The sequence below is a fragment of the Podarcis melisellensis genome (genome assembly GCF_964234715.1).
Source record: "Podarcis melisellensis genome assembly, chromosome: 8".
NCBI lineage: Eukaryota > Metazoa > Chordata > Lepidosauria > Squamata > Lacertidae > Podarcis > Podarcis melisellensis.
Genome location: NC_138540.1, coordinates 42684104 through 42707713, shown reverse-complemented (window position 1 = coordinate 42707713; position 23610 = coordinate 42684104). Strand labels below are relative to the sequence as shown.

Here is a 23610-nt window from a genome sequence, read left to right as displayed (position 1 = left end):
AACACAGATGTTGCTCAAGTATTCAGGATAGCCACAGATTGGAAACAGCAGCCAAAGCAGTCAAAGCAGATACATTCTCTGTTTTGAGCTGATCAGAAACAGAGATCCAAACATTTAATTCTTGTTTTCCACATGCATCATTTCAAAAGATTGAATGTTGCTCATGTTGAAATGCACAGAACTAGAACAAATTTCACTGCTGCTCGTAAAACTATATATTCCTCTGCTTAAGGAAAAACTTAAACTGACATACAACTTCAATAAAACCCTCTTAAGAGCTGAAGTCTGTGTTTTTTGTCTAGCTAGGAATGAATACTTAAGAGGTGGTTAAGTTCTGCTAGTTAGGAAGAATGCAAAGTCAGGTTTGGAAGGTAGGGTTCAGGTTTTTACAGGGGTGCCTGGAATGCCCCCAAGCAATCAAGGGAGGAGGAAGATTAAGGCCTGCAAGGAACAGTCTGTTACATGATAAGGCAACACAGCAGGGATAATACTAAGTAAGGAGAGGGTGAATTTCAAGAGCACGTAGCTCCCACTTCCACCCTGTAATTGTTGTTGGCCCCTTATCCACTGTAGTTACTCATTCCTTGCTCTTGCATTTTGAGAGGAGAAGTAAAGGTCGCTATAGCTCTTTTCTTATCCTAGGACAGGGTGGGGAATGATAGGAGACATGATGTGAGTTGCAGTCCATCAATATCTGTAGGGTCATAGGTCCCCTATTCTTGCCCCAGGGAAAAGGGAAACCGCTAACTATATTTGCACATCACAACAAACCATGGTTAATGAAGATTTTTTTGTTTTGCTATGATGTCTGAATTGGGAAACAACAGTTTGTAATTGGGCAGCAAACTAGAATAAAAAAGCATGGTTTGAAGTGGGCTTGTTATTCATGCATTAACTAATGTTTGGTGTGATGCCTCCATTGACAAACTATAATTTCAGCCATTACAGTGGTACCTCTAGTTACGAACTTAATTCATTCCGAAGGTCTGTTCTTAACCTGAAACTGTTCTTAACTAGAGGCATGCTTTCGCCACTGCCCCTGTGCCACCTGAGGCATTTGCAACCTGAGGCGTTTGTAACTTGAGGTACCACTGTACTGAGTGCTGATAGAAGGAAAAATGAAAGCAGACAAGTAGCTCTAAACTATGGTTTATTGTACATCTAGAAGCTCAAAACTATGGTTTGGGTTCTGAATCACAGTTAACGCAAGCCATGGTTTGGTATGTGGACTCTATACTCTGCTGTTTCCATCTGAATTTTGCATGCACATTGGGTTTCGGAATAAGACAAGACTGTTGGCTTCCAGCAGAGATCTGGCAACATGTGCTGGAAGATTTCTGGTTACAACTTTTGGTTCAAATACCATTTTCAAGGGCAGTGGGAGATCCACCAGCAACTCTGAAAATATCACTTAAATATTATGGAAGTTGAAGCATCCAGTGTGGTGTAGTGGTTAAGAGCGGTAGACTCATAATCTGGTGAACAGGGTTTGCGTCTCCGCTCCTCCACATGCAGCTGCTGGGTGATCTTGGGCTAGTCTCACTTCTTTGAAGTCTCTCAGCCCCACTCACCTCACAGAGTGTTTGTTGTGGGGGAGGAAGGGAAAGGAGAATGTTAGCCGCTTTGAGAGTCCTTCGGGTAGTGATAAAGTGGGATATCAAATCCAAACTCTCCTCCTCCTCCTTCTCCTTCTTCATAATTCCTGGGAACCTCTTTTGTACTGGTCCCTCTCTGGACCTCCTGACCCATAATGGACATGTTCAAGTTGTATGTGGGTCAGTCTGGTCCTACTTTGCACCTTTCTCTAGAATGGCACTCCCACCATGCTATTTTCAGCTTGGATGCTGAATGAATGTCATCACCAAATGCCAGCCACACAATGTGATTGCCAAAGTCGCCTTTTACTCAAGTCTCTTCTTTCAGCTTGTCAGTGGAAAGATTTTTGTCCCTTTCCTTCTTCTGGGAAAAGAGCCCCCAACCAAATCTGTATTTAATAGAAAATATTTTGAAAAGTATATAGTACTCTGAAGCCACACTTTCCAAACTCTGGGAAATATGCTTATTAAAAATTCTTGATATACTGCATAAGCTTTCCCACAAAGCATTTATCTTCTTGAGGTATATGCTTTCATTTGGTTGTTGCTGTAATGGAAGTGGAGGTTGCAGAGAGAAACTTTGGGGCAATTAATTGATGTCTGTATGATTCAGGCAAACAGTATGGTTTTAGTAACTAGTTACATCAATGCTACTAAAATAAGGGGATTTGGGGATGGGGGTGAAATCTGATAGGCAGCAGTTAGGAGTATATGTGTAATTGAAAATATAGGCTTGGATGTTTTGATATTTGACAAGAACCACTGCAAATTTGTGCCTTTTAAAAAGTCCAGCCTCAATGTTTAAAGAAAATGATACATTGCCTATGCAACTTGGGGTTGGAGTCTCTTAAGGACCACCTGCTCCCAAGTGTAGCTAACCATCCTCTAAGGCCGTCATCAGTGGCTCTTTTCCAGGTGCTGGGCTGCCTTTGTGGCAACACCCCCAATAGAGGCATGGTCTTTCCAGGAATGCTCACCCAGTGTTGACTTTTTATTAGCTTTTAAGCATCAGGTGAAGATAATTTTATTATCCTGACAGTTTAGTATATACTACTTTAATGTTCTCCTCCTTGTTTTATTGCTATTTACAGCTTTTCTGACTGCTGGTTATTTTTGGTTGTTTTTTTATCGCTTCCCTTTGGTGTATGTTATGTATTTCTGTACTGAAAGGCGGGATATAAATGTTTTAAATTAAAATAAATAATGCTTAGATAAGTATTCCAGATACGAGTTAGAAAAGTTGAGGTTGATAAGGAATTGTTGTTGCTTCTGGTACAGGGGAAGTCACTTAACAAATAATGCTGAGATTTTAAATTATTTCCTTGGCAATGTAGAGGATGACCGTTCATATTTTTATTGATGGGCCATGGCAAAATGACACAGCTTCCTCTGGACATAAAATGTCACTCGTGTTGTACATGTCACACATACTTCAGAGGTCTTCCAGACAAAAAGGGAAAGGTTGGGGGGAGTTTGTGGAGGATCCTGAAATCAGCTGTTGTAAGTTTTACCAAATTCTGAGTAGTTATCTCATGGTGTTGCAGTTTTGCTTTCTTCAGCAATATAATGAAGGAGTAGGAAAGGGTATATTAAAGGAGAGGTTGGGGTGTTACGGGGAGCATGACTTGAGGCTCCAAGAGAGAGCATGATAGCCATGCTTGGCATCCTCCCCAGGGGACATTTACAAAAAGTTAAACTCCTTTGGCAAAGGTGCTGAAAAATTCCAGAAGTGGACACCAGAAACACAGAACAGCTCTTGTCAGCACAGCAGAAAGAAATAGCAAATTTTAAAATGCATCTTTATAAAATTATTATTAATAATAATCTGTATAATGTCAAACAGAGTGTAACAGCCTGGCTCTCTATATTGAACCTGTTATCGGCTTAATTCATCTGCTCTTGGGTGTGTTTCATCTGGAACCCATCAGTGTTTAAAGTAGCCCAGACTGACTGCTGCAACCTAAAACTCAGATTACGCAACCCTATCAAAATAGAACAAGGAAAATAAGCTTCTACGTTCTTCCTGTTAAATCAGAATGAACTTCATCTAAGGGTGTATGATTTGCAGGTACTATAGAACTATTCCTTCTAATGTTGATCTTGTTTAAAACATCAGGATAGCATAAAAAAGAAGAGGGAAAATCTTGGGAGGATCGAACTATATAGTATAAAGTTTGAACTGTATAGTATAAAGCTGACAATAGAAAAGATAATGCTTTCACAGATAGGCAAGCTGTCCTAGAGATATGAAAACAATGTCAAGTGGATTGGGAGTGAGCATTCCTCAGAAGAGGTGTGAGCTGCTCCTGTGTGATGAAGTACCCTACTCCTTTTCTGCTAAGTTGTAGACCACCCAAATGGATTTAATGGGGAACACATTTGAATCCTGCTTGATTTTTGATAGAATATTCACTTCAGCATTCTCTTCCATCTTGTGAAATTGTCCATCTGTTTATTTGCCCACTGTCCAGGCTTCTTGCATACATTGTAATATTAGAAGCCAGTCAGTCAAAGCTTAGATAGCAAATATATGGTGAGTTGTTTTGTTGGAAGCCACCCAGAATTGCTGGAGTAAACTAGTCAGATGGATGGCATATAATAATAATAATCATAATCATAATCATCATCATCATCATCATCATCATCATCATCTTCATTTCACCCCAAAAAAGGGTTGTTAGGTCAGAGTCCCTTGAGTGCATCACAGTTTCAGTTAGATTCATTTCCAATTACCCAAGTATCAGCCTCATTTTCTGCTCTGCACTTGATGGTAGTTTCTATTAAGTCCTAACATTTGTTGCATGTTCTGCTCAACCAGAGTTCTATTAATAAAAATCTATTTGTGCACATGCTGTAACTCATAATGTTCATATTTCTGCTATTAACCTGGGGAGTTGTTCCTACTCCATTGCTTTCCACTGGGGCAGGTGTTAAATCTGGAAACTGATGAGGCTCACCACAACAGCCTCTGCTTGATGAACTGTAATAAGAAGCCAAGCTGAGCCAGAGGAAACGGGCGTGCCTGCCATTTCTGAGCCTTACCACTAATAAAACTGCACGGAACACTTGGATTCCATCTGCAGAACCAAAAATGAAAGCTGTTCTCATGTTGAACTTGCTATCTTGTTTTACTCAAATGCTCGTTAAGTATCCTTAACCAACTTGTTGAACAAATCTTTATTTTGCTCACACCAGATGAGCTGTTGAAAGTTACTTCCTGTTGGGCCTGGGGACCCCCTGCCCAACTTTCTTTAAAGAACAGGAGTGTATGAAATTATACCTGAGTGCCCAGAAACGTGAATGCTGAAAACATACTTAAAATTAATAGTGATTTTTTCATCGACATTCCAAATCTAGCAAGAGTGGGTTAGCTTCAACAAGGTTTGCTGGATCTGTGTGGAACCATTTCTAATATTACAGACTTAATAAATAATATGTTTTCTCTACAATTCTCTATACATTCTCTAAACATAGCGATCTACAATTTTGCTTACCATGGTGAGTGCTCCACCACCTTTTTGCAAGTTTGCCGTGCCCTATGTTTACTCCCATCTTTGGGGTTGGGCAGGGGGCAGGAGCAGGGATTTCTCTATTATGCAGTTGGCTGTGTTTTAGAGGCACTGGGTGCAATTGTGGGGACGTTCCTACCGCTTCCTGGAAACCTGGGGTTTGTATTGGCACCAGATTTCCCTGGTACAGTCATACCTGGGGTTGCGAATGCTGTGGGGGTTGCGGGTTTTCGGGTTACGGACACACCGAACCCGGAAGTACCGGAACAGGTTACTTCCAGGTTTCAGCACTCGTGCCTGCGCAGACACACTAAATCGCACTTTGCGCATACGCAGAAGTGCCAAATTGCGTTACACGTGTGTGCAGACACGGCGCTGCGAGTTGCAAACGTGTCTCCCGCACGGATCATGTTCACAACCCAAAGTTCCACTGTACTTGGAGGTATGAGGTGGAGAGGGAGGTGGGACTTGTTTTTTGCATCTCCACACAGCGCAATTCCAGGAACAAACCAGTGTCACAACTCCCAGCTCTAAGCTTAGGGTTAGCAATGGTAGCAAGAGAGTGTCACTGCTTCTTTGCTGCATTTTTGGACAAGGTTTTCCCCTCGTGTATGAGGGTCATGGTCTAGGTGACCACTGGTGTTGGCCACTAAGGTCAGCCAAAATTTGTGAACTCTGCTTTTCTTGAACTTAATTCTTTCAAATAAGCAATGTCATAATGAGGCATAAAACAGCCCAAGTGTTTTGTGAATAGCATCTTTGGTGTGTTCAGAAGAGGAAGTCTCCAAGGCTTGCAGGAGTCAGCTGGTCCATATGTCCAGAACTGAAGCATCCAAACTCCCGCCTCCAACATCTGTACAGCCAACTGCCCTGAAGTAGGAGCCTGGATTGCTGTTGTGGTGCTTCTCTGCAAACACTTTCTCCTCTTTATTGAAGCTGCCAGAACCTGGCTTCAATTTCAAACAGCTCTTTGTAAATCAGTTCATTCCTGCCATATGGAGGGAGGCAGTCACACATTTCAAGGCGAGGGGAAAAGATAGATGCAAATGATGAAGGCCGCAGCCTCTGCATGCCAAAACCCCTTGGAATATAGCAGGCTTTGCATTTGAGTGAACGTGCTCAGGATTGCGCTGCATGTTCTCTCCAACTGTAGTTCTGAGGAGAACCATATGGACTGGTATCTTGATATAAACCATGGGTAGGCAAACTAAGGCCCGGGGGCCGGATACGGCCCAATTGGCTTCTAAATCCGGCCTGCGGACGGTCTGGGAATCAGTGTGTTTTTACATGAGTAGAATGTGTGCTTTTATTTAAAATGCATCTCTAGATTATTTGTGGGGCATAGGAATTCATTCATTCCCCCCACAGTCCGGCCCCCCACAAGGTCTGAGGGACAGTGAACCGGCCCCCTGCTGAAAAAGTTTGCTGACCCCTGTAAACTCATTAAACGTTGCTGTCTCGCATCTTCCCATTTTGCCCCCCTGTTCTTGCTTCCATATGGTGTCACTGGCTAGTCGCAGTTTGAAACAAGCAGAGCAATATAAGGAAATGAATAGCTGGCAGTGGTGCATTGTACCCTTGCCTCTCCCCGCACATTTACCACAGGCTGTCCATCATTGAAGAATGCAAAATAAATGAATTTAACTCTCTAGTTATTTCTACTAGCAGTTTTCTTGGTTGTTGGTCACAAACAGAATATTGTTCCACTAAATCATGCAGAATATCATATCAAGAAGCCACTCAGTTCCTAGAAAAACAAGAAATGGAAAGAAGTGGTCTTAAACATGGTTTGCTCCAAAACATTTATTATAATTTATATATTCATAAAATTTGTATATCACTTTTCACCAGTGAGACTGTCCCAAAGTGGCTTCATTTGCTCTTCAGTGCTCTCTCCCAGTTGGTTTTAAATTGGGTTCTCCTCTGTTCCAAGGAGGTTTCAATACAGGTTTAATATAAGTACCACTGTGCTCTTAATAATTTAAAAAGTGCCCCTCTGAATCAGAGCAGAGTTCATCTAATCCAGAAAAAACAACCCACCATCTAGACATGGGGGCAACAGCACACTCTTGTTGCTCCCCAGCAATTGGTTCCCAGAAATACTCTGCTTCTAAAATGAAGGATTCATTTAACCATCACAACTAAGAGCCATGAATAGACCATTCGACCTCCACGAAATTGTCTAAATGTGGCACTCAGTTGGATAAATTAAGTGTATGCTATACAGCATTTTGTGTGTCCTTTCAATAAGCTTCACTGGATGACCCTGAGTTCTAGTATTTTAAGAGAGGAAGAAAAACTTACCCAACTCCTATTCATTTCAGTGGTCCTTGTGCTGGAGATCTTCTTAAGGGATTGAGCCCCATTAATATAGAACCTGACCAAAATCTAGGAAGCCATAACAGCATTGTTATGCTTGCCTCGATCTGTTCATCACCATCTCATATCTCTGCAGTTCTGTGAAAACTGCTTTGATGGGAAAGCAGCTACGGCATGTGGATGTGTTCTGAGGGGTGTCTGTGTAGTTTTGAGTCTCTTATTTTCTGCTTGTCCCACTAGTTGGACACCCACACCAACCTCTTTACATTGGCTCATTAGCCCATCTTTTTTTACTGCTTGCACAACCTTTTCTCTGCATTTGCTGGGATTCTCATCCCTTCTCAATCTTCCCAGTGATGTGTGCTGTGCATCTTTTTTTTATGGTGATGTTTGCTAACGTACAGTACAACAGTGTGTTCCTTTCAAGCTTTGGAAACCTACTATTTTTTCAGTTGTTTTTTGCCATATTCAAAACTTTATCCAGCCACTGACTCTCTGCCTTTTAATTTACAATGAACACTCATACTGCCAAGTGGTGAAATGTCCTTGGCAGTGTAGGCATAGTGATATCTTAAAAGACACTAAGCGGTTGATCATTGGTTCAGAACTGTAGCTATTTCTTCCCTTGGAGAGACAAGAGACCCTCAAGATATGAGTCCTGGCCAAGAAGCCCATTGTTGCAGGTGGTAGGGGTCACTGTCAAATGCTTTGTGCACCTACAAGAGATCCAAGTGGTTGAATTACAACTCCAGTTTTAATTGCCCAGTTTTCATTTTTGCATACCTACGAGCAGAGCTTGGAGTATATGATTTATAGCAAGTAGCGCTAGGTCCTTCGTAAACTTTGTCATCCTCCTGCTCCTTCCTGTCTTGCCTTCTGTTGCAGCAGAGGGACAGGGACTGAGTTATTGGGTACCTGACAGGATGGGGCTCTTCTTATTGCAATTCCTACCCGCCTCTGTGGATGAAAAAGCAGGTGGGGAAAGAGTGGTGGATGAATTTCTTTGCATCCTGGTTTGTGCCAGATCGTTATGGCTGTAGTGTCTGGCATGTGATTTTTCTCTTATAGGATTTAGAAGTCAGAAGGCATCCCTGGAATCACTTAATCCCTGTTGTCATTGAGAGAGGAAAAACAGTCTCGCCGCTGAATGCGAGCTGTTGCCTTGCGTGAGAATTAATGTACAGCTCATCTGGAAAATGCATTGCGTGATTCAAGGAAAGTGATGAGTTCATGAACACTCGTAAATTGAATTCCAGAAAGTTGCATTGCCCATTCTTTTCAGACACTCTCTCTTTGTTACCCTGAAAGAGTTAAACCATCAAGAGTTGGAGCTGCTGGTACCATTGTTGGCAAAATGTAAATAATTTTACGTATCCATTGGTTTTCTGTCACGCCAGGGCTTTCCAAGGCCGCAAGCTCCTTTGAAAGGGGAGAAATTTGTGTTGTTGATTCCTAAGTTAGTTTTTCTTGGCGGCACATAGGGTGGCTTTTGCCATCCAGCTGGAATTCTGTGATGCTGTGGAAAAGAGCTTATGTAACAGGATGTCTCAAGAAGGCTTTTACATTTTTAAGATATATATTTATGGGGGGCGGGAGCAAGAGCACACACAAGTTAGTGGGGGGTGGAAATATCTTCCTCAGTTTTTTCCATCTACAAATTCTAAGATGTCAAAATTGAATCAGGTTTTCTTTAAAAATATAAACATTGTTTGTTTACTAATTTATTGCTACAGACTGGGAAGTCATAGGCTTGACAATATGCAAGTTGCTGGCACATTAGTGATAGGTTTGTTGAGGTACTTGTTTTGTTTTTAAAAGGTGTTTTATCTTGGTTGAGAATACCATAGTGCAATTAGATAAGACAGTGGGAAATACATGGTAGGATCTCCTGCATTTTTTTTTTCCAAAAAGAGAAAATCAAGCTGAGGGAGACAGATTTGATAGGGAATGAGAAACACACACACACACACACACACACACTTGGCACAACAAAGTTTGGTGCCTGAGGCGCATCCCCACCCCACCCCACCAGGGAAGAAGGGGTGAAGATCTACATTAGAAATGTGTGTGTGTGGGGGGGGGGGGAGATCAAATTAACCTTACTCAATGGTTGAAGTGGAAATCAAAGGCCATTTGGGGGGTGGGGGCTGCTTTGAATCACACTGGATGGGTGCGGTGCCCAGGAGACCCCAGAAGGCAGCCCCCACCATTTTTTCCTTAGGAGTGGGAGGAGAGCAGTAGTGCCTCCTACTTGCCAAGTGGCTGCTCTAGAGGTGGCATTTGGTTGGGGGCTGCTGAGGAGGAGGCAGATCTGACCTCCAAGGAGGATGCTGCAATCGTCGCTGTTACTGTGGCTGCGGCAGCAGCAGTGGATGGTGCATTCCTTAGAGGCCAGATCTGCTGCCCCTGTGGATACAACTGCCTGAGATGATCACCCCAACTTGCCTCATGGGTGGGCCAGCCCTGCACACGCACACACGCGCGCGCGCACACACACACACACACACAACATTACTGGGTATCCTATGACTATCCGTCTGTTTGGCTGTTTGACCTTTATGTGCAACCACATGTGCCATTTGAAAAGGGGTGAAAAGCAAAGTTCACTCTGCAAGCGTTTGTGTACAGATTCAAAAAGTCCTTCCAGTAGCACCTTAGAGACCAGCTAAGTTTGTTATTGGTATGAGCTTTCATGTGCATGCACACTTCTTCAGATATCTGGGTATCTTAAGAAGTGTGCATGCACACGAAAGCTCATACCAATAACAAACCTAGCTGGTCTCTAAGGTGCTACTGGAAGGAATTTTTGATTTTGTTTTGACTACGGCAGGCCAATATGGCTACCTACCTGTATCTAGAACTATGGAAGTGCACAGATTGTCTTTAAAAGTGCCAGCTGCAGGTTCAAACAAAGTAAATAAGTTTTGCTAGTTTCATATTTCACTTTAGGCTGTGCCCATATTCATCCAGTTGCACTTAGGGGTGGGAATGCACATACGGTAGATATGTACATTCCATTGAAAGTAATGCAGTGTATTCACACAGCTGTGTATTCACGTACAGTCTGTGGTTTTTCTCCCTCTCTGCTTAGCTTGCACAAGCGTTTGCACACATATCTTCCAATGATTACTTCCCCTCGCATTCCCCAGAAAGAAAATTTGAGTAGAATTGGACAGAAGGAAGGTTTGGAGCAATTATCCATATCCATAGAGCCACCAAGTGCACCTGATGGATCCCTTGTCAGTGAAGAGCAGCATAGCTTTGGTCAGGTTGGATACATAATAAAAGTTATATAAGCTCTTGAGAACACTTTCATCCTTCAGAATGATGGGTGGAAACAGGATTCCTCAGATAATTTGTGAGCTTTCCCTCCTACCTGCCACCTAAATCCCATTCTGAAACTGCCAAACATAATATTCATTGGTTGTTGAAGGTCTTCCTTTTCTGTCTTCTGCTATTGGACATTCTGTCTGTTCACCTTGGTTCAGTGATCATATATTCATCTGGAATCTCTTCTGGTTTTGCTGAAACTTCTGGTTCTTTCTCTTTGCCCTTATACTTGCACTGATGCTACACTTCTTCCCAAAATTGGTACACAAGTCTGCAAAGACCACTAAATGTGGCCAATATGTGCCTTCAAATACTTAAGCACATACCAAGAAATCCTGAAATCCCTGGTGGATCTTACTTTTGCGTCGACATTCTCCTGAGTAAGATTGTACTGTTATGTTCTTTATCATATTCCATTATGACTGGGGGCGGGGAGGATTACACAGGTAATCCATTTTGACACAATGCCCACTCCTTTGCACTTATGACATCATGTAGAAGAAGCATTCCTGTGAATGTCAAATAATTGCATGAACCTGCTTTTAGACAGCAGATGAGAAAGTCCCTCCCTAGTCTTGATAAGGTCAACAATGTCATGAAGCATAGGTTCATGAGTTTTAGATGGCTATGTTGTTAAGATTCCTTGAAAGAGAATTATGTTCGCGCGCGCACACACACCCCACACCAGTTTTGGTATAAACTAAGCAACAAATACTTGCAATGCACTAACAATTATTCTCTTCAAAATGATTTCAATATGAGAGTGATGCATGACCAGCACGGAAGAATTGAAGCCTCCAGGCAAAGGACCAGCGTCAGCCGTGTTTATGCCTCTCTTTGTTTTTTATTATTACTATCTACTGCTCTCTGAATTCTATTGTCAAATGTTATTAGTTTAATATAAGAATTTGTTTTTGCCTTCCATGTTCCTTCTTAACGTAATTTTCTGTGCAACAGCTGTTGAGCCTGACCAACTGCTGCTTCTGGAAGGATTCTGAGTGTAAAAAATAATAATGAGAAAGGCTCTGCAGGACCAGGCCAGTGGCCCATGTAGTCCAGCATCCTGTTCTCCCAGTGGCCAATGAGGTGCCTATGGGAAACCCTCAAGCAGAACCTGAGTGCAATAGCACTCTCCCTTTCTGTGGTTCCCAGCAAGTGGTCTTCAGAAGCATTACTGCCTCCAACTGTGGAGGACAGAGCATGGCCATTGTGGCTAGTAGCCGCTGATAGCCTTATCCTCCTCGAATTTGTCCAGTCCTCCCATAAAGCCATTCGAGTTGGTGACCATCACTGCCTCCTTTATGTTATCCACCCCAAATCTTCCAATATTCAGCTTCATTAGATGTCCATGTAGTGTTACCTACCTCTATCTACTTTCTCCATGCCATGCATAATGTTAAAAACTTCTATCACTTGCCTTAATGCAGAATAGCATTTATAGGTGCTATTGTTGTATTGTTCAAGGGAGCATTTTACATTTCATTCAGATGGACAGTATGCTCAGAATGGGCATGAGGCCTGGATCTGTCAGCATTTTCTATCCTTTAGAAAGGGTTACCAATGGACTATGTAGGACCGGAATATTTATCTCTTAGCCCCTTATTGTTTACAGTGGTACCTCTAGATGCGAATGGGATCCATTTCGGAGCCCCGTTCGCATCTAGAAGAAAACGTAACTAGCGACGGCACGTCTGCACACATGCGCACCGCTTTTGCCGCTTCTGCGCATGCGCGTGACGTCATTTTGAGCATCTGCGCATGTGCAAGCGACGAAACCTGGAAGTAACGCGCTCCGTTACTTCCGGGTTGCCACGGAGTGCAACTCGAACGTGCTCATCCAGAAGCACATTCAACCCGAGGTATGACTACTCTGACTGGCAGCAGTGGGGCTCAGGCAGAGAGAGATTCCTCCCATTGCCTGCTGCCTGATCCTTCTAACTGAAGTCTTGCTGGGCTTTGAACCAGAGACCTTGCTGGGCTTTGAACCAGAGAACTGCTGATCCCTGATGCTGGCCTTGCCATCTGCATATAAAGGATATGCGCTACTGAGCATATGCAGTCCTTTCCTGAAGGGAGGAAGCTCACCACTCTCGCTATTGCCCTGGGAGTCTCATTCCAACCTCTCCTGATGTCTAAATCTGCAACAGAAACTGTGTTCCCGTATTTCTTTGGCAGAAAGAAATACAGAAGTATATTTTAAAATATGCTTTGCATTCCCTACGTATGGTGTGATGGTGGAATCCAATTTTTGGCCCCTCAGTTCCTGGTGTGATCCTGGCCATTCCAATGTGAGCTCTGCCACATGTAGCTGAGACATGCCCTGCTGTAATTTCTAGCAAGAAATTGGCCCGCTTATTGTGGGTACTGTGACATGATGCTTTAATTAAAATAGCAAGATGGGTTTTAACTGGGAACTTCTGAAATGCTGACTGTGTCTAATGCATTAGTTTTCCATTTATTTTTTTGATGGTACTCTCCTGGAAGCTTAAGCCATGGGTTCCTTCCACATTTGCTGTGGTCGCTCTCTTTTCAGACTCAGCCTTTGTTTAAACTATTGTCAGCCCTGGTGGAGCTGGCTGCAGTCATTGCTGAGGCAAGCACTGCCCAGTGTTGCTGTTCCTTCCTCCTTCCTCTCTGTTGCTAAGGAGCCCTCAGCTGGTATCAGGATGTAAGACCTGCTTTTGAAAACAAGGAACACTTTCATTTATCAGTTCTGCAACTGTTGCCTAGTGAGGGCAGTATATTTCTCTTTATACTGGGCTAGGATGGGTGATCAGTTTGCAGGGACATGGAGAGAATCCTTTCTTCTGCCATGTGGAGGCAGCTGCAGTGGAGGAAATGTCATGTGTGCCACAAGTGGTAGCTGCTTTATGTGCACCAGGTAAACTGTGGGAGTATTTTGTGTAGGGCAGTGTTTGGGTACAGGGCCTTGCAAAGCTGTCCTCAATCTGGCCCATCTAGCCCATGCTCTGATTTGCATTTTCTCTCCAGGGTCTCCTTTAACTGGACTAGAGCCTGGGACATTATATATGCAAAACAAATGTTCTGTCACTGAGCTATGAAGTTGCCCAGAAGAGTTGTGAAATTTCCTTCCCTGGAAATTTTGAAGAAGAGACACTATGTGCAGTTCTGACAGGCCTGTTGCTCGTCTAAGGCATCCTGCTGTTGAGGGAAACTGGCTGTAGGCATCATCATGCTTAAATTGGTTTATTAAACACTCCAAAGAACTGTAGTTTAGTGAGGGATGCTTGGCATTTGGTACATATTCTCAGTGCCCTAACCAAACTGCATTTCCCATAATTCTTTGGAAGAAGCCGTGATTGCTAAACTTATAAAACATAAGTTTGTTTTCATATGAGCTCTGAGTGCCTTTGTGCTGGGTATGCAGGTATGATCCATATACTGTATTTACAAAATGGAAGTGGCAGAAGTTGGCTTAGGTGGCCATCACATGTTTCTAAATCTGCAGCCCATTAATTGAAGCCCACAAACTGTAGAATATGGATTTTGGCATTGTGCATTTTCTTTGCTTTGCAGGCCACCTTTTCTATAAGTTTGGAATCACAGAGTCTGACTGGTACCGGATCAAGCAGAGCATAGATTCCAAGTGCCGGACAGCTTGGCGGCGAAAGCAGCGAGGCCAGAGCCTTGCGGTGAAAAGCTTTTCAAGACGGACACCTTCCTCATCTTCTTATAGTGGCTCAGGTAAAAAGCATCCTCCTTTGCTGGAAATTAGCAAACTTCTGATCTTCCTTATTTAATTTTATTAGGGTTAACACTATTCTAAAATATATATATATAAATATCCCACTTTCCCTTCAAACGAAACTTAGAGTGTGAAAATAATTAAGAACATTGTCAAAACACAATAAAAGAGCACGTAAACAACAGCAATAACAAGACAGGTCCTTGCTGCTGATGTATGCACGGCTACTGTTCACTGCGATTTGCCACTATAGACCACCTTTCTCTTCCTGGAGAAAAGGTCACATCAGGAAGTGCATTTAGATATGTTTCATTTGCGTTTTCTTCATGTCAAATTTAGGAGCACTTTTTTGTTTGAACAGCCCCTGCTAATATACAGGGGAGGGGGAGCTATTATCACTAAAACTAGGATCTTGCAGTGTCTAGTAAATACAGGCCACTAGATAAAGGCTGTGAGTGAATAAATGTTTTTATCCTAGTTGTATGTGCTCCTTTTGTTAAATGTACTGCTGCTGCTGAGGAATTACTCCTGTGGATGAGCCGAGGGTTGAGTGGGGTTGGTGGGGATATCTGAATAAAGGATCCCTTAATGTTGCATTCCAATCACAGAAGAGTTTCTATCATGTATTGTTATTTTGACCCCTGATTATTCAATGTCAAGTTTGTTTATACTATTTCTAACTTGCCCTTCTCCACCTCGTCCAAAGTTCTGCCATCTGTCTCCGCTCTCTCCTTTCCACAATGTGTTTCTAGAGGGTATTGTGTGTGTTCCTTTTTTGCCCACATCTAGTTCATGAATGCTTCTGCCATGATAAATCTGTTAGACTTTGTGTTGCAGGTGTTTCATGGAACAGTTTATATTTATCAGTGGTTTCAGTTTATAATAGGAACTGAGTCAGGCACATTTTATTTATTAGGATATGCTTAATTTCATTCAGAAAAAACTTTTTCCACTACCACCACCCCTCCAAGAAATGTACACATTCTCACAAATCTTGCGAGCTGCTCAGCTTTCTACATAGATTTAAGCATGAATGATAAATGGCAAAATATTGACCCAAGGAATGTCCTCTCGGGACCCTTCTGGCTCATGCTTATATTAAAAGCAGGGCTGTGGGATGTTTGTATATCATATATTAAAAGCAGGGGTTTGGAATGGAGCCGAAAAGAGAGGAAATAAGTTTATTTGCCCACATGAAGGTTTGGGTTACATGTTAACACTAACCACTGTATAGTAGGCAAGGAATGACAAAATCTGCTTTTGCTGGAAAATTCTGATATATGAACAACTTGATAGCCTTTACCCAAATGACAGCTAATTAGCATTGTGTCCTCACCGACTATATCTATGGTGGGGATTTTTCTTTTAAGCTTCTACTTCTTTGCTTTGTGGATCCAATAGGCATGTACTTACTTGTCTGTTCATGCTGATGATACATACACTGGAAAGTCTTTTTATCTGTAGGATGATGTTGCAACCACACACCAGTATGGTCCTATTAGAAGTGTACCAAGAAGAAACTCACCTAGGGGTGGCCCTCTCTCCAGCTACAAAAAAAGACACCACCACAAATGTGCCACTGAGACAGTTTGCAAATGGAGCATGTGGGTTTTTCATTTTCTCTTCCTGCTTTTATTTATTTAGTTAGTTAGTTAGGTGAAGGCATATTAGACAACTGATAAAAAAATGGCAAAATGTGGGAATTAAAACAAAATAACAGCTGCAGAATTAATGCAGCAGCATTAATTTTAAAACAAAAATTTAAAAGGTATGCTTTGCATTTCTCCCTAAAAACTTTAGAGTGATGTGCACAGGCGTGCTGTCTCTGGGTGTTGGGGCTCTAGTGGGAAAGGCCCTGCTTCTTGCTTGAAGTCTTCTATGGCCTGGTCTAAGCATGTACCAGAATGGAATGGTAGAGTGCTGAGAAGAGAGAGTAGACTCTCTGCGTGGGGGAGCGCCATTTAAAATGCTGCACCTTCCCCATAACAAAAACGCCCTGCAAATAGAAGGCCCTCTTTCCATAGAAAATATTTACCACACAACTCACAACTGAACCATGGCATATATTGCTACATGATGTGGGGATATCAACCATCTGGATGACTTTAAGAGGGGATTTGACCAAATCCACGAAGGAGAATAAGACCCATGATAGCCCATATGGAGCCTCCAGGTTCTGAGATGACATACCTCTGAATCAGTGACTGGTGGATAACATGAAAGAAGGCCATTGCCTTCATGCCCGGATTGTGATCTTCTCAGTTGCTGCTGTTTGTCTGCCATAGGAAGTAGGATGCTGGACAAGGTGGACCTTTGCTCTGACACAGGTTCTTCCATTTATTAGGAGTGCAGGAAGCTGCTTTCTACCAAGCCAGTCCACTGGTCCATCTAGATCAGTAAACAGCATTGTCTACACTGTATTGGCAGCGGCTCTGCAGACGGGAATCCTTCCTAACCCTACCTGCAGATGCCGTGGATTGAACCCATGACCTACTGAATGCAAGGCAGGTGCTGTACCACTGAGCTACTTGAAGCAAGATATGGTTGCTTCTTGAAGAGCAGGCATCCCATGCCATGTAGCAAACCACTTTTGAAACTACACAAGTAGCTTGTACTAGGACTCTGTGTGTGTGTGTGTGTTTTTATGGTACTTGAAGAGAAAAAGTAGAAAGTTCCACTGGGTCTGCCTGTACCCTTGGGGGTACCTATAATAGAACTGTAAAACCTAATTGCTGTTTCTCAGGTCTCACAATTCACCAGTCAAGTTTGTGCAGGGTTGACCAATCTGATGGTTGTAGATGTGTCTTGTGAAGTAGAAGCTTCTAGCATTGAAAAAGAAGCTGGGAGCACCTGAGAAACCATGTGAGGGGTACTCCCTGCATTAAACCCGTGTGAGTGAAGCACACCTTTTTCAGGTGCAAAGTCCCAGATTCCATCCCAAGCCATTGCTGCTGGAGGATCCCAGGGTTACATAACACCTTGAAGAGCTGCTGCAGACAGATTAGACGACACTGGGCTAGACATGCCAATGATCTGACTCAGTATAAAGCAGCTCCTTTTGTCACAGTGCCAGTGTTCTGTTATAGTCCACTTCAGATCAAAATTTGCCTGCCTCACTCAGTTGGTAAGGCTGCTGTTGACTCTCCTTTTTAGGGCCCATGCTTTTATCTTCCAGCCAACAAACTTGTCTTTCTGATGCTCACACAAGATAAGGGGGGGGGATGATGGCTGAGTATAGTAGTAGCATTTACTTTCTGTGACCAGTTTTGGTATGGAAAATAGTTGTTGAAACAAGAAATGTTTTGGAAATCTCACTCGACCCCGAAAATGAGCCTGCAGGAGAACAAACGAAATGGTAGCGATCCCGTTCACAGAACAATTTTAAATCCAATACATAAATACTGTAAAAGCAATAAATAAAAATAGTTATTCTGAATGTGTTTCTCTTGATGTGGAGGGATGGCTGGATTGGGCTCTAACCAAATGGGCTCCCTGCCATGATTTTAATGGTCTGCTGCTGGTCTATTGTGTAAAGGGGGCCTAGTTTGCTCTCTCATAGGACTCAAAATGATCTCTAGCTTGGAACAGCTCTATCCTGTTGCCTGGCAGAAAGGAGGATAAATGCGAAATGATGTACCTAAAGGGATGATGGCAAATCTGACAGCATGAAGCCTGAATCTCAGACCTATAAGACTTTTCAGTACAGTACAGAATCCCCATGTTCTTTCATTCCAAAGGGACAGCCATGTTAGCCTTTACAGTGCAGCAGGACTTGCTCTTTAAACCCTGGCATCAGGCCCTGGCACTAACCTGTATGGCTGATAGACATGTGGCAGATTGAGTAACAAAGTGTAGGACTGCTTCCGTACACTTATACCAAGCTTAGTTTTGGCCATATTGGTCCCAATTGGCAGCCATCAATCACGGAACTAAATTGAAGAAAAGCTAATGTGCAATTCCAGGCAGAAAATGCCCAGTGAAAATAATACAACTCCCCACCCGCCTTGCTGTCATGTCCTTCCTCCACCCACCCCACAAGATGTTTATTAAGGTTGCTCTCTGTTTAACTGACTGAGCAAGTTTACAACTGTCACAAGATTTACTAGTTTATTCTCATAGTAACCAGAGCTGGGTTACCCCCCGCTCGCCCATTTCTTTTGGCACAGTTGCTCTAAAAATATTGCTTTTTGTGCTGGAGGTATTGATTACTGTGGTTTGGGCTGTGTTCCCCAGAATCAGGCTTCTAGCTTCTGCCTTTCTGTGTGTTTTAGTTTTGTGTTTTTCCTGATGGGGGTGGCAAGAGAGGCTGCTGGAATTATTTCACCAGGTACCCTTTCCAATAGCTCATTTTTAAGAGCCAGGAAGAGGGCTCAGATTTGGGATGCTGCTTTCCTCTCCATCTTTTAAAATTTGCTGTTGCAGGCACCCACAAATTCTCCAGTTAGGTTTGATATAGCTCAGTATTTCCCCAAATTACCTCTAGTGAGATGTGCTCTTCTTCCACCGAAATTAAAGCTGGAGGTACTTTTACCTCCGTAAAAAAGTGAGGGAGTATAATAGTGGTGCCTATATGTGAGATCCTGTGCTGGGAATGCTACCTTCAAGGGCTGGTAATTCTGCAGCATGAAGAGTAATTGGATGACTCAGTCACACCAAATGCACCAGACCCTCCAAGTGTCCCTATTTTCCAGGGACAGTCCTAGATTTACAAAAGCCTGCCCAGTTCCTGATGTGATCCCAGAATGAACCTCCTTTCCTTAGGCTGTCCCTATTTTCATAAGAGAAATGTTGGAGGGTATGAATGCACAGATTCAGCATATAAACCCACTGACAGTGGAAGCTTCTTGAAGGGAGACAAGACTGGAGGAAGTACTTAGACTGAGTCACAGTGGGCAGCCCGGACTCAGAGTCTTTACTGATGTTCCTAGCACACTTGTGTGCCCCTGTAGAAACGGTAGAAAGAACTGCAATGCCTTAGGGCAAGCTTGTATTTGAGCCATCACCTGGTCACTTTTCGTCAGCCTGAGGATCACAGAGTCAGGCTGTTGCTACAACTCTGTTTCCTCCTTTAATACAGAGGCAGGGTTACAAGGGAGCAGGATGAAGTGACATCAGTGAGCGGGGGAACCTGGGGCAGTGTGCAGGAAGGCAGATGAAGGGCAAGCTGGTGGTAGTTCTTTTGCTAAATCCATTTTTATAAAACATCTGTGTGAATGGAGCTGAACTGCCAGCCAGGCCTCATTTTTGCAGCTGAAGACACATAAGTCAGCTATGCACAAAGCTGCTCTTGGTCCAAGAAACCAACTTTACCCGTTTACTAAAAAGAGATGACTTTGAACAGACATGGTGTTTGCCATGGTTTTGAGCAGCTGATTAATATCAGATGGTCTTGGGAAGACAACTCCTGACCTTTTAGATTTTATGGGGTTCTTTCAGCCCCTACATAAACCTTTAGAACGATTAGGCCTAGATTATTTTAAGAGGCAATGAAGAAATGGAAAAAGCTATGTGGCAACAGCCAGAGGTTTCGTCTTTGGGGTGAAGAATGTTCATATTTTCACAGTTTGAAAGCTAAAAACACTCACTTTTGAAACCGTTACAAACTACTTTTGTCTGACAAATCTTCCTGTTCTGACTTTTGAAGGAGGTGTACCTTTTGGAGATAGGCCACAGAAGTGTGTCTATGTCTACAATGAATATTTTTCCTAAATGTTTAAAACTAGCTTGATAAGTATCATTTTTTAAATGAAACAAAATATCTTTACCCTGGCCTAGTTCTTCTAATTCATTGGGCCCCTTGTTTTGAAATGAGAATATTTTAAAGAAATCTGACTATTGCAGTTTTTCTCTCTACTTTGTTATCCTCTATCTGTAGAAAATCAGGACCTAGTTGCTGAAGGGCTGTTTGATTTTTGAGTGTTCCAACACTTTCCTGGAAAGAAGGATGCTGCAGATATAAGCTTGTTACCTGCATTGCCACAACAGTGTTCAGTTGGGGTTTTTTTGACACTGGCCCAATGTAATTTCTGTTTTATAAGCAGCACATTAGAATGTTTTAAATACAACAGCTCAGCTCCAAGCCATGGATTTTTCAGTATATCAAAGCAGCAAAAGAGAGGCCAGATTGCTTACATTTTGACGATCCATAACTATGGATGTGTCCCTTTTCATTCAAGCTGCCTGCAGTATTCATATTCCTTTTTATGTTGAAAATACATAATTTTTACTTCTGCCTAGTCTCACAGTTTTTTTATGTGGTGGTGCATCCGGCAATTATGCATGACTGATGATTTTAGGGTTTAGATATGGATAAATCCTCTCTTTCACTTTTCTGTCTAGGGCCATGACATTGCTGACAGATGCTGAAATTCTGTTTATAAGCAAACTTGCTTCTTTCGAGATGTAGTTGTGAATGCATGAGGGTTTTTTTAGTGTTATGTTTGCGGCATTCACCAGTACACTACTTTAACCCGGAGGATGTGAAAATAGTGTTTAAACATCTGTAGAGAAGCAGCTGGCCAGCAACAAATATGGGTCTCTTTGTGTTGTTCCATTACAAACAAATTTCGGTTCTGCTTTAATGTGCTGTAGGTCTTGTTACTCAAGCACATTCATGGATTAATGGGACATTTCTGGTCAGTAAGTAAACCTGTTGGGAGTCTCTTTTCTCAGGAGCACAGCACCACCAAAAATGCAGTTTGAACATGGGGAGGGAGCTAGCTCAATGCTGAGGATAGCTCCATTCTCTGGCTCACACTCATCAAGATAAAAACAATGGCTTAAAATGGCATTATAAAACTCAAAACAGGCTATGCTGGTAAATCCAATTTAGAAATATACTTCCAAAATGTAGTCTCATGTCCTGCCACCAATATATGTTTGCCCAAACAGGAAATACTTGCTTTTGGAAGATGTCTGCTGGAGCATTGCAGCTCCATTCCTTATTTTAATGGCATCTGTTTGGTGCATAAATAGCATGACTTTGTATGCTCTTCTGCATTGTTTTGGTAGACTTCAGGTTGTGAGAAACTTACTCACACATTTTTGTACATGTATACTGTACACACACAGAGAGGGAGGGAGGGAGGGAGGGAGGGAGGGAGAGAGATGCATGTAGTTATGCGACTTCCCCACAGTACAATTCCACGCTTCTACAGAATGTAGTTCTGAGATAGTAGTAAGTGAATGTGATGTGGAAACATTTTCTACATGGATTTAGAAACACAGGGGATCTGACCATCTCTATTTTGGAATCTCTAACAGATTTAGAACCCCATTTTAATAAAAACGAGGAGTCTAATAATATGTCCCATAAGCTGCTTGAAAGCACCTCCTGCTTTGCATGTAGATTATAGGTGATGCATTCCCTTCGCTTCTCCTCTTCCAACTCTGTACTGAAGCAATATTAAATACTTGGGTACTTCGAAACTGGCAATCTTTTTATGAGTGAGACACTTTTTTATGCTATCCTTCAGTTGTGTTGTGAGTTTGGCACTTATTGGGAGGAGGGAAAAGTGGGAACATTTGAGATTATAGATTTGGACATGCAGACTGGCCAGCTGTTAAGTTGTAGGGTGGGTTTGAACGGCATATTGGAAACATGAAGTCACAACTGGATGGACTCAAAGTAATCAGTGCATTGAAAAAAAAGGGGGGGATAAAACTTACTTTCCAAATTGGAAACTATGTTAATTAATCTGGAACCATTCATAGGTTAATAAAGCAGAGCTGGTAGAAACGTGAACTTACAGAAAGTTTAAGTTTATGCAGCTGGGCAAAAAGGCCTTATAATCTTTTATCTCCCCAGGAAGTGTTTTACTCAATCAGTCAGTCTATCAGACATCATCGGCGCCACACATTTTGGTTAGCCCTTTTCATTACAGATGAAGGATCAATCCCTTTCTTTTAACTGCAGTTCTAGAATGGCCAACAGCACCTTCCTCATTCTGCTTCCCTGCAGTTTCCAAGTGTTCTTAATGGCCACAAGCAGACAGATTCCTAATGAATAATGCTGAGCTTTGGTTTGTTTTCCAGAGAGTGCTCAGAGTACCACATCGGCACCAAATGAAATTCAGGCCAACCAGCCACAAGCGCTTCACTACGCCCTGGCGAATGCCCAGCAAGTCCAGATCCACCAGATAGGAGAAGATGGCCAAGTCCAAGTAGTATGTACTCATTCTTTACAATCTCTTCTTGTCTCCTGAGCAGCTTTCAGTTTTATGTACTTGCATCTTAGCTTCAACTTTTCCTTATTTCCAAAAATACGTTTTTTTGTTTTTAAATAAAGTATATTCTGCTGCTAGTTATACACATGCAAAATATAGGTGCACCACTGATATGAATAACTAGTGATTTTGTGTAGATACATGAATTTGCATGCACATGATCACCTACACTTTCCAGTTCTCCCTTCCACATTCAGGGCACATTCACAGGGGATTATGCATTTGCACCCCCAGCCCCTGCAGTCTGGAAATCCATTTTAGATTCATTTAGCCTCATTTTTTCCAAAGTGTGTTCTGAAGCATTTTTCAACATCTGTTAGCTGAATTCCTTACATGTGTATCCATTTAAATTCATGTATATAAGCAAAGCTTATAAACATTGACATTAAATTCTTCTTTCAAAAAGTTTAAATAAAGTTAACACTTTGACCCAAAACCCACAGAAGACAGGAAGTTTAAAAGTTAAGCGTGACACTCTTGCCATTACTCAAGCTTTTGTGTTTCTTTTTTTTAAAAAAATGATTGCGCTGGTGGGCCATGGAAAAGCTTGCATTGGCTTCTGTAGCTTTGCTTTATATCATTAAATTAAATGCAATGTTGCATGGAACTTAAATATGATCCCCACAGTTAGGTGGAGGGAATGCATACTTCTCCTACTGATATTTTCATAAGTTTCCAAGTAGTGTAGTTTTCTCCAGCAGTGGCGAATGTGATTGGCAGACAACTAGTTCGCTGCGGTTGGCTGAGTACTGCCCCTTCTAGGTCCAGCAGGAAAGCTCTCAGTCCTTGTCAATCCCACTTTAGTCTAAAGCTACCAGGCCAGTTCAGTAATCCCCTCACTCATCCACCCTGAATATGTGGACTGCAGGGTGGTTTATCCATTTGTGTGACTTGGGGCTTTATTGTTGTCCACTATATTTACATGT

At 42.3% G+C, this 23610-nt stretch overlaps 1 protein-coding gene and 1 long non-coding RNA gene across 4 annotated transcripts in view; one reads left to right on the top strand and one right to left on the bottom strand.

The window, feature by feature from the left end:
- The window catches only part of BANP (BTG3 associated nuclear protein), a 146843-nt gene that overhangs the window by 53251 nt on the left and 69982 nt on the right, over window positions 1-23610 (top strand). For all 3 annotated transcript variants that reach the window (XM_081920218.1, XM_081920219.1, XM_081920220.1), the window contains exons 8-9: window positions 14291-14458; window positions 22494-22624. In XM_081920218.1, coding sequence (XP_081776344.1) covers window positions 14291-14458; window positions 22494-22624 — 299 coding nt within the window. The remainder of the gene's footprint in view (window positions 1-14290; window positions 14459-22493; window positions 22625-23610) is intronic.
- On the bottom strand, window positions 6560-9743 carry LOC309374965. Its single transcript, XR_014170771.1, has 3 exons — window positions 9527-9743; window positions 7409-8939; window positions 6560-6851 (listed from the first exon to the last, which is right to left on the bottom strand). It is a non-coding gene; the product is annotated as an uncharacterized lncRNA (long non-coding RNA).